This window comes from Lottia gigantea (genome assembly GCF_000327385.1).
Source record: "Lottia gigantea unplaced genomic scaffold LOTGIsca_383, whole genome shotgun sequence".
Lineage (NCBI taxonomy): Eukaryota > Metazoa > Mollusca > Gastropoda > Lottiidae > Lottia > Lottia gigantea.
Genome location: NW_008709306.1, coordinates 12,480 through 24,853, shown reverse-complemented (window position 1 = coordinate 24,853; position 12,374 = coordinate 12,480). Strand labels below are relative to the sequence as shown.

At 34.4% G+C, this 12,374-nt stretch overlaps 1 protein-coding gene across 1 annotated transcript in view; it reads right to left on the bottom strand.

Annotated features, from left to right (window-relative positions):
- Positions 1 to 4,622, bottom strand: part of LOTGIDRAFT_239598 (hypothetical protein) — a gene marked incomplete at its 5' end in the record, with an annotated part of 11,947 nt that extends 7,325 nt beyond the window's left edge. Inside the window, 3 exons of the mRNA XM_009059332.1 lie at positions 52 to 150; positions 927 to 1,156; positions 4,607 to 4,622. Of these exons, the coding sequence (XP_009057580.1) occupies positions 52 to 150; positions 927 to 1,156; positions 4,607 to 4,622 (345 nt within the window). The remainder of the gene's footprint in view (positions 1 to 51; positions 151 to 926; positions 1,157 to 4,606) is intronic.
- Between the last annotated feature and the right edge of the window lie 7,752 nt (positions 4,623 to 12,374).

Below are 12,374 nucleotides of genomic sequence, written 5' to 3'. Positions count from 1 at the left end.
AATCCTGTTGAATCATCTTCGTTTGAATCAAAGTATGTAAATATCAATTACCAGTTCAAAACTGTTGGCACTATCAGAAGTAGAGTTGTTAGTCCTTTTGACTTGAATAACACCAATTTTATCATCTTCTACAGAATACACTGCTTTGTTCTAAAATAAGATATGGAGAATAATAACCCCGATCTGTGAGTTACACCAATTGCAATTAGGCGCTCTGGGTTCGAATCCCACCAAGATAAGAAATACAGCCGAGAGTCGCCATTGCCAGCTTTCAACCCCTTTGTATTGGCGAATATTGAATACATTCAAGTCCTAATAAATAATGATACGGTTTTTAACTGAAATTGAGCACTATGTGCAATGAAAACAGTGATTTATTCTGTTATCAATTGTCAATTATATCCTAATTACGATTAAATTAAGTTTGCTGAAATTACAGATATCATTTCCGGCATAATAAAATACTTCCGAAATATGGTTGCCGGAAATATCAGAAGTCTTATTAATACTGGAGATAATAATACCCCAAATGGGAATAAGACTTATCTAAGATGGAGCTTCACCGGAAGTACAGTAATCCGATCGGTTGGTGAATTAAACCGGAGGAAGTGGGGGAAACTTAGAAATCTAGTGGTCTGATTGATAAATACGAAACACCCCTAATATTAAAAAAATGAGCTCTTCCAATCATTAGTGTACAGTTTCGTCTTGATTGGGAGTATGCGTGTGTGGATGAGTTCATCAGAAAATTTGAAATAGATGAAAGGCAAATTAATTTCAGCCTTTCAAAACGGTACAATTGAACGTCTTATGAAAGGGATTGTAAAGAGGCTTTCTACACATTTTAGGTATATCGATAGCATCGATATGCACCATTCCCATTTTCAATCTGACGTCTGTGGTTCTTGCAATTCCATTAAACTCACCTCTAACTCTCCGGAATGTTTCTCCAACCCGGAGTCAGTAAAGACATAGGTTGGAATCTCTGGCAGTCTGCTGAGTTTCAGAGTAGTTCTCGACGACGAAGTCTCTGATTGTAGTGTGAACTCTAGATGATCTGGTAGGCGAGGATCAATCTGTCGTTTAGACCTAGTGTTAATGTCGTCACTTCCGGTCTCTTCTTGTACTTGTTGTACTGTCACTAGTTGGTAACACTCTATAATTAGAAATGATTAGATAACCTGAAAGGAAAAGCAGTGATATTTTATGGGAAGAGTGTTTGAGTGACGAATTTCGTCAGTTGCGCCCCGTGCAAAAATTCTGTAGTAGTGCGACCTACTGTTCTCACAATCTTATTATCTGTATTCCTTCTTTTCATTTTTCATTTCACATATTACTGAAACTGACGGATTGACGGAGCAAGAAATTGAACGTCGGTGCTAATAGCGTCTGTTTATACCACCGCCTTTAGAATTAATGTGAAAGCGAGTCGTCTCAAGGGCCAAACAGTCAAAATAATTACTCCACTACTTGATGTATTTCCTTGTTCCGGACAAAGTTTCTGAAGAAACCGACTTCAATTACACAAAGATGATGGCTTTGTCGCCGCCTTCCATCAAACAAATTGTCTAATTCTTAGAAAGAGAAATCGATCTCAATAAAACCAGCCATAGAATTCCGTCTACCCTTTCTATAAATTCTCAGTTTAAGCCATGTTCACACTACAGTTTTCTCTTGATTTTAAATAGCTCTGTACTATTTCTTAATTACATGCACACTAATTTCTGAGGATTTGGAACCACGACCTTCTGAAACAGATTGTTTGTGAACGGATTGTTTGTGAACACGACCTTAGGGAACGAGTTGTTTGTGAACACGACCTTAGGGAACGGATTACAACTATGTGGACATTACCTTAGGGAACGAGTTGTATGTGAACACGGTCTTTAGGGAACGGATTGTAACTATGTTAACATTACCTTAGGGAACGGATTGTTTGTGAACACGACCCAGGAACTGAATGTATGTGAACACGGCCTTAGTGTCCAAATAAGATCATTTGATTTGTGTAAGACAAAGTAGTTTTATTCTATTAATCACCGTCTTTTCTCACTGAAGAGGCTGATAAAATTTGTTTAAAGTGGGAATTGGCGAGGTATACAATAGAAAAAAAAACAATAGCGAAGTACGAGTCCGTACACAATGGGATGCGTGGTTTATTCTATTTTATATAGTAACAGGAGTCTAACGTAGTTATCAGTTCGTAATACAAATGATTGTAGACGAACTCTAATCCAAAGTGCCATTGTTAAAAGAGATACGGATATGATTAGCTAACATAGAGTTTTATAACTTGACGACACAAACAATTGTAGACGAACTCAAATCCAAATTTCCATTTTCAACAGAGATACGGATACTGTTAGCTAACATAGAGTTGTATTAGTTGACGACACAAACAATTGTAGACGAACTCAAATCCAAATTTCCATTTTCAAAAGAGATACAGATATGGTTATTTAACATAGTGTTGTATCAATTTGTAACAAATCAAAGCTATTTTTTTATTATGGAAAATGATAAGGGTTTGGTAACGCACAAAGAGTTGTATCAGTTGACAAAACCAACAATAGAAGACGAACTCAAAGTCAAATTTCCACTTTGAAAAGTGATGCAGGAGGTTTACAATAAGACGACTTGATGCCTTAGATATCGACTTGTGATCTACATTTATTAAAAATATCAAGTATAAAACTTAATCAATATGTAAAACAAAGAACTGACATCTTGTCTCTCATGAAATAAATATTCAGAAATCAATAATAATGTAATAGAAACTTAATAGGTTTCCTGGAAAAAAATTATACATCAAATAAAAAGGTGTTCGTTCGCGTGAAACCCATTAACACATAGTGAAACGTGTCTTCTTACTTTACAAAATGAATAAATGAAATGAAGTTTTATATCCTACTGTTCTGTATCTTATTGGGTTTTCTGTGCTTTTTTGTATCCTATTGGACCAAACGAATGAAATTGAGTTTTATATCCTAGTGTTCTGAATCTTATTAGACTAATGAAATGAAATTGAGTTTTATATCCTACTGTTCTGAATCTTATTAGACTAATGAAATGAGATTGAGTTTTATATCCTACTGTTTGTACCTTATTGGACTACTGAAATGAAATGGAGTTTTATATCCTACTGTTCTGTGCCTTATTAGACTAATGAAATGAAATGGAGTTTTATATCCTACTGTTCTGTATCTTATTGGACTAATGAAATGAAATGGAGTTTTATATCCTACTATTCTGTATCTTATTGGACGAATAAAATGAAATAGAGTTTTATATCTTACTGTTCTGTATCTTATTGGACTAATGAAATGAAACGGAGTTTTTTATATCCTACTGTTCTGTGTCTTATTGGACTAATGAAATGAAACAGAGTCTTATATCCTACTGTTCTGTATCTTATTGGACTGATGAAATCAAATGAAGTTAATATCCAATTTTTCTGTATCTTATTGAACTAATGAAATGAAATGAAGTTTATATCCCACTGTTCTGTATCTTATTGGACTAATGAAATGAAATAGAGTTTTATATCCTACTGTTCTGTATCTTATTGGACTAATGAAATGAAATAGAGTTTTATATCCTACTGTTCTGTATCTTATTGGACTAATGAAATGAAATGAAGTTTATATCCTATTTTTCTGTATCTTATTGAACTAATGAAATGAAATGAAGTTTATATCCCACTGTTCTGTATCTTATTGGACTAATGAAATGAAATAGAGTTTTATATCCTACTGTTCTGTATCTTATTGGACTAATGAAATGAAATGAAGTTTATATCCTATTTTTCTGTATCTTATTGAACTAATGAAATGAAATGTAGTTTTATATCCTACTGTTCTGTATCTTATTGGACTAATGAAATGAAATGTAGTTTTATATCCTACTGTTCTGTATCTTATTGAACTAATGAAATGAACATGAGCTCTACATCTTATAGTTCTACACTTTGTTTAGCAAATGAAATGATACTGTTTTGTTTCTTATTTGACTAATGAAAATATAATTTTTTATCCGCCTGTTCTGTACCTTGTCGATATAATGAAATGAATGTGATCCCTGAGTCTTACTGAAACTCTTTACCTTATCTAATGAATTGAAGTCTTTATGTTACATAATACTCTTCTGATCTCTCGGATCTCTATTTATCAATAGAAAATGTCTGAGGAATGTATAATGAAATATTGATGAATTATTCAATGACAAAGTAATAAAATACATCTCGCTATAAGACCTAGGGGGACGTGGTGGTATTGTGAGATAGATACTGTCTCTGTTGTGACTAAATGTCCCTCTTTGCAAATTGCATGGTATTGCCCATATTCATTATCCCAATTGGCCAGAAAAATAGGACCTAGAAACGGAATTTCATATTTCGTACCCGGTGATTAAATATCGGATACCCCCTTTCTTTTCTTTCTTTTTTTTCTTTAGTTTCCTGTCATTATTCATTCATTAATTTTTTTGATTTAAAAAATGTTCTTGTTCTTGTTCTTGCAATATTCTGTATTTTTGTCATCACATCATATATTCATTACCTTTTTTGATAGAAATAGATATTTCGTCCAATGTTCCAGTGGAGACGTACGCAGGGGAAGAGCCATTGAGCCATGCCGCCTCCCCCTCGGGCCTGTGTTAAGTCTTATTTTGAAGTGAAAATTAATCCATCTAAATGTAAATGCTCAAAATTCATCAATCTGAAATCCTGGCCTCAAGGGGCCTCTCATTCCCCCCTCTCTCCTCAGACATTGTCTAGATACACCCCTGCGTTCCATATTTCGTTGTCATTAGTTATTCAGCCATTTTGTGCGAGAAGAAATTGTCAGGTGGTATTGTATCGTGTTTTATCATCAACTGTAGGTCGTAGAGTATTATTAATTATTTACTGTATTTTATGTTTTATTATTTGTTGTTTTTTCCGTGATCAAAAATAATCAAGGTATATTGAATTATATGTCTCTATCGTCGTTACATTTTATTTCTTTTTTATTATTATTTCATCTCATTTCCTAGATTTAATTGAGGTTTTTGGGGTTTTTTTTTTCATTTTCTAGATCTAAATTATTTTATTTTATTTCATTTTTTTTTCATTATTTGAACCTGTATATTGAGGACAGTTTTGGTGTAAAATAATAATTAGATGATTATATCCCTTGAAGTATTATTTGAACCTGTATATTGAGGACAGCTTTGGTGTAAAAAATAATTAGATGATTACATCACTGGAAGTATTATTTGAACCTGTATATTGAGGACAGCTTTGGTGTAAAAAATAATTAGATGATTACATCACTTGAAGTATTATTTGAACCTGTCTATTGAGGACAGCTTTGGTGTAAAAAATAATTAGATGATTACATCACTTGAAGTATTATTTGAACCTGTATATTGAGGACAGTTTTGGTGTAAAAAAAATAATTAGATGATTACATCACTTGATGTTTTATTTGAACCTGAGTATTGAGGACAGTTCGTGATGGGGAAATGAGATATTCGAGCGTTTCGTGATGACAACGAAATATCAATATTTTTATATATAGAGCACGATCTGATCAAAATAGATAATTCATATTTTTTACTCGGTTCTTACAGCTCGCCTTTCTTCTATTTTCATTTTCATAGTTCAGCTCTGTTGCTGATATGACGCTGAGAATAGGAGTGTCAATTCAGCATCTTATGCAGAGAGTTTCGTTAATTTGCTTATTGTACTTTACTTATAGTATTGTTTGGAAAGCTAACTCTTCATTTCCGAAAGAGCTGTCCTGATGAGGATTGTGTATCTGACACACATGTCGATAGCATGAGATGAGATATAGTAAAATTACACCGAAAAGACCAAGAAGTGTATCCTTTAAAAGCAATGATTATCCTTTGTTTCCTATATTTGACGGTTTACCCCCATTTCCATTCCCAGTTATCCACTCACAGCTGTCCTGGCGATAATTGTTTTTTCTGAAACACGTGTTGGCAGCATGAGATGAGAGCAAGTCAAATAGACGATTTTGCTTTATTTTAGCAATGTATTCCCTCAACAGACAAAACAATTGACAATATTTCAACACAAAACTTCTATCTACTCGTGAATATTGGACATTCTGGAATCAATGGGGGAGATTAATGGATGTTTAAGTAAAGAATTGGTTCTCCCGGCGGACAGAATGACTTCCAGGAATGAATATCAGGAAAGTCAATAGATTTGGTGTTAAATCATCTCTTGAAGAAATCGTTGATTAAGTCTACAATTGAATTTAAATACATTAAAGGTCGGGTTCCACATAAAAGAAGTGCAAAATTAGTAATTTTATCAGCTCAAATTGTTGGTATATCACTTGTAAAGTGTCTCCTAAAAGTTCTTAAAGTGCAAAGAAAATTGTGAAAAACATGTACTTCTGGCTTCAAATTTAGTTAAAATCCATTTGGCTATGGTTGTACTGTCTGGATAAACCCGAATTCTTTTAACTTCTTGACGATGTTGAATTTAGGAATATCAAGGCAGTGCTAGAGCCTTTCTTTGTTTATCCAACTAGCAACTACTACGACTACCCACAACTACCTATCAGCATCCGCTGGAATCGAACGCAAACTTGTCATCAACCAGCAACTAACTAGTTTGCAATATCAGCATCCGCTGGAATCGAACGTTAACTTGTCATCTACCAACTAACTAGTTTGTGATATCAGCATCCGCTGGAATCGAACGTTAACTTGTCATCAACCAGCAACTAACTAGTTTGCGATATCAGCATCTGCTGGAAGCGAACGTTAACTTGTCATCAACCAACAACTACCTAGTTTGCGATATCAGTTTCCGATGGAAGCGGGCGTCATCTTGCCATGTACAAACCAACCAAGTCAACCAACCCAAACATCAAGGCAGTGCTTGTACCTTTAACGTCACGAGATATTTACAATGAAACTGTGAGACCTCTTGAAATCTTGTTAACTGACGAGTGGTAAAGTTCAATTTGTGTTAATGATGGTTGCCGACACCTTCCACAGCCGAACTTGTCTGGCTCTCAACATCTAATCACCAATATCGACCCGTAATCTAGACGATGTCTCACATCGTATTCTCGTTAGCCGATACACTGATACAATGAAGCCAAGACTAATGGGTGATACCCAGCTTATCTTTGCGGCGGTGGTGATGGTAGGGAGGGGGCATTCTGTGGGGAAGGGATCATATAGTTGGACACCTGTTTCCCAATCCAATTTTTTGTGTTTTTTTTTAAATGCTATAGCGGCATCATTCTTTTTTTTAATTTTCACGGACTGGCAAATCAGAATGCCCAAGGTTTTATCCACAGTTTTGGTACATTTGGACAATTTACGGTATTTAGTCTTACAGGGAATAGTTCCATTCCCGTGTTCCCATTCAACACATTGAGAGCAACGAACTGGGTGAATAAATGTTCTATTAATACCACGAAAAAAGAGTATTTCATGCTTGTTTAAGGTCAATTTGGTACAGTTTGACAGTTTGTGGTATTTAGTCATACACTAAAACAGTTCTATTCCCCAGGCTTCAACACATTGAAAGCAACAAACTGGATAAATAGACAGAAATCTCATTAATATCTTAATCAATAGCTGGGGAATTCTCAATGCGTTTTATTGGACTCGCGGTGCCACAGGGTTAACCATCGAGAGCTCTCTTCTTTCGGTAATGAAATGGATAATTGTTTGCCTTGATAGGTCTGCCAATGGAGAGGATCGTTAACAAGATTACTGTTCTGTGTACAGAAGGAAATAAATTAAGCCATTCTGAAGAATTCCAGTCTCTTGCATCATAGAACATTATTTGCAATTGTTAAAGCAGAACCTGGAGTGTCCACGGGTGAAAGACCACACCTTTCACTTGATATTTTTCAAAATTTCTCCTTTCGGTATTCTTCATGAATAACAAGCAAGGCAATCAGGGAACAGAGCATTTGGTTGGTTGAATATTAAATGACACAGGACACAAGATAACAATTTCGTCAGATCATGGATGGCAAGTGTAAGGATCCGACATCCAGATTTGCATATAGGCTAAATCAGCTATTGAGTATTTTTTGTCATTCATTCATTCATGATATTGTCCCTATGGGCTGAATGTTAGACTTGTGTATTGGGCCTAATTCTGACTCATGTAAAATAAAGAGTTTATTATTATTATTATTATTTAAAACTTGTGTCGGCAAAAGGCCAATTGTATCTCAAAATCTGTCTGGTTTGTATCAAGCCTTGTGAAAACTATTAAAAATAGATGAAAACCAGTGACAGTTTTCTGTGGTCAACCAGGAAATTTTTGACAATATAATTTTTGACAAAAGCCAGTAAAAAGAAAAACAAGCCACAAAGCCACGTTCTCGGAAATCTAACATGGTTGCTTAAAGGAGAACTTTGCTTATACATTTCTACCGTATTTCACTGCAGCAGGAAAGCTGCGTATTGGATACCAATATTCATGTCACGTGATTTTCAAACCGCCAATCAGCACGCTAGCATTTTATGCTTTGTTTTGTAAATATAACACACGCACAGAATTTGCGAATAATATAGGATTACGTACTACCACTCTGGTAAGACAAGGGTTGTTTTGATTGGTCAAATTCCCTACCTCGTGTGAATCTATTTCGATAAAGTGAAACACGATCAGAGGATTGTGCTTGTTACAGTTGTCGTTTTTGTGTCAGAAAAAAACTTAATCAATTTCTATTTTTGATAAAAGCTATTGTTGAATTTTCAGTCATCATTATCATTTTACATCATTAAGCTCTTTTGTTTTGTCTTTGTATAACAATGGAAGACATTAAGGAATCTTTAGGGACGATTTTAATAGACAGTTAATTCCAGAAATATTATTCTATGGCAATTATGAATTGACTTTTACTTCCCCGATGGAATTTATATACTAAACAAACAATATTAGCTCTGTGGACTCTCTAGAGAGGCTTGTCGAGTTAATAAGTCTAAATACCAAACACATATTAGGCTATTAGCCTACCTTTTCGCACCTCTGAAATGTAGAAGATCAAATAGGTTTTAACAAATAAAAATAAAAGCAATGTGGACTCTCTTAAAGTGTTGTAGAGTTTAAATGCCTACAGAAAAATTATTAACAATGTGGACTCTCTGAAAGGGATGTTGAGTTGAATACCAAATAAACATTATTAGCTGTGTGGAATTTTCGAAAGGAGTTCTAGTTGACCAACTCCAATGCAGAGTGTGGCCAGGTGCTCCGGAAGAATGAGCAGTAAGCCTACGTTTGTGGTATTACATGTTTAGCAAGTTGATAACACGTTCGCCCAACTATAAAGATAGTGAAATAGTGTTCGATATCACATATTATAAATTGCTCTAGGTTAATGCTCCAATAAAACACGTCGTGAATATGTTCTAATGTTCCCAGTTCCATTAGCTCTGAAGTTTTTAACTCACTGGAACATTTCCAAAACCATCATTAAAAGGAATTTGGTGCCGTATCAGAAAGAGTCATGAGGGCCATTATATCATTTACGTAACATCAAAAATCCATTTGTCAGTCCTCGACATTATCGTAAAAGTCGAATTTAAAACGCTAGCGGGATGATTCGTGCTCGTGGTTGCTAGGGTCACTTCGTTTCATCATATGTTGTCATTATTTTCTCTTTGAGTCTAACTGCCTGTAATTGGTTTTTCCGGTCTTCAAACTTCCAGGGAAATTGGTGGAATTATATCATGCTACTAAATACCGTCTATCTATTGAACTATCTATACTAAGCCTTTCTGGGCGTTCGTATTCAATTTATTATCCTTTTAGATAGCGAGGATAAACGGAGCAATTACAGTATGTGAATAGCGATATCGTTTAGCCTTAAGCAGCTTTCAAGTCAACCTTCTATTTTAAAAGGCTATCTGTGTCCCAGTGTTAGTATGGAATGAAATATAATTTTATATCCTGCTGTTCTGTACCTTATTGGACTAATGAAATGAAATAGAGTTTCATATCCTACTGTTCTGTAACTTATGGGACTAATGAAATGAAATGGAGTTTTATATCCTGCTGTTCTGTACCTTATTGGACTAATGAAATGAAATAGAGTTTTATATCCTATTGTTCTGTATATTATTGGACTAATGAATTGAAATGGAGTTTTATATCCTGCTGTTCTGTACCTTATTGGACTAATGAAATGAAATAGAGTTTTATATCCTATTGTTCTGTATATTATTGGACTAATGAATTGAAATGGAGTTTTATATCCTACTGTTCTGTATCTTATTGAACTAATAAAATGAAATGGAGTTTTATATCCTACTGTTCTGTATCTTATTGAACTAATAAAATGAAATGGAGTTTTATATCCTACTGTTCTGTATCTTATTGGACTAATGAATTGAAATGGAATTTTATATCCTACTGTTTTGTATCTTATTGAACTAATAAAATGAAATGGAGTTTTATATCCTACTGATCTGTACCTTATTGTACGAATGAAATGAAATGGATTTTTTTCGAAACCTAACGTTGATTACAACGAATGAACGATGAACGTATAATTACTCCTTATTACACGAACCCAAGCAAAAATATCATTCTTAGTATTCATTAGCTTTTCCAAACCGTTTCGAGATAATTGGTAAAAGTCACTAATTACTTTGACAAGTTTTAAATTCCAAGACGATTAGCAGCAATTATATGACTCATTTTCTTGTCGAAATGTTTTAAACGTATTCCCATATCGTAGACTTAAACAACTAGGAAGTAGTCATGCAAAAGTTAAAGGTGAACAGTCTAAAATCATTTGACACAAAATTATTTCTTCAAGCTAGTCGAACAAACCTTAGCCAGTGGGTCCAGAGCATCAAAATTAAGTTAAAGGGGCAGTTGCGGCATTAAACTCTTCCTTTAAAAATACCTCAAACTTGGAATTTTACACACTGTTTCTATATTGTGTCTTTTGGTATATCACAGAGTCGTCATGTTAACATTTAAATGCGGATAATTCTGGACACACATGGATTTGAAAGCTCAAATTTCAACTGTGAGTTGTGAACACTATTACTGATTCGCTAAAAAAAAATCCCGTTTCTGAGATGATTGGTCAAAAAATGGCGCATCTGTCCCTTTTACTCCATTTCTACCTTGACCAAAAAAGATATATAAAAATAAATTGATGATGTGAATTGGAAAGATAATCTAGAGATAGCAACGTTGGATTATTGTCTGCTTGGCGAATATGTGTCGTAGGTTCGAATTTGTCCCAATGTAAGAACAATTTTAATGGGATCGGTTGTGAATCTATTCTCGGCCAAAGATAAACGGCACCAGACGTTATCCCATAATTAATTAACAGAAATCAATTAAAACATTAATTAGAGATGCCATATTGTTCTAGACATTTCATTTTGTGTTCTTTATTCATGTTGGTTATCTCACTCTAACTATGATCTGAAGACATTTTTAAGGAGTCGTGTTTACAAATTCAACCAATATTATCATCAGGATTATGATACCACTCTCATACCATATCATATCGAATAATGTATAGTTCACTCAAACTAGGATCTGAAGACATTTTAAGGAAGGTGTGTTCTCAAATTCGACAAATGAAATCATTAGGAACTTGGGTGATTAAGATACAGTTCTGTCGTGTCCGTATTCATAATGGTTAGCCTATCTCACTTTAACTATGATCTGTAGTAATTTTTGAGGAAGGCGCGTTCGCGAAACAACTAATCAAATCTTTGGGAGATGATTAAATGGCTCTTTAAGCGACTTCTATAAACACGTTAAGGTATATCATTGGCAAACTTTACCTCGTTCCACTCTGCACGTTTTACAGATGACGATGGGGTAGGGATAAGTGACTTATTCATTGCACATTTACAGCTGGGTCGACTGGAATAATGCGGAATATGACATACTCAAGGTCAACCGAACTTGCACAAAAGAGGGACACAAAGGAGCTTACTAGTGATCTCGATAATTTACTTCTGTTAATCTGCGTATTTAGACGAAAGCATCCCTTTAAAACAACTGTTATTGTCAGTACGAATTATGTTTGAATTATTTCAAAAACAAGTCTCATCATTTATTTATCAGTTTCCTCCAACAAATTATGTTTTGCATTGATTCAGAAACGAACTGTTCTCCGGTGACAAATTAAAATCAAAATTTAACGTGATATTGTGTTTTTCACGGAAAAGATTTTCAGACTTAAACTACGTGTAACAAATATACAATATTGTCTATGTGAACAACTAGGGACGCCTAGTTGATAACCCTAAGTTTTAAAATAAAAAAAAACAACAACAAAACAATATAAGCTATGTGGACTCTCTGCAAGGAGCGCCTAGTAATCAGTATAATTGTATATGTGGACTCCATG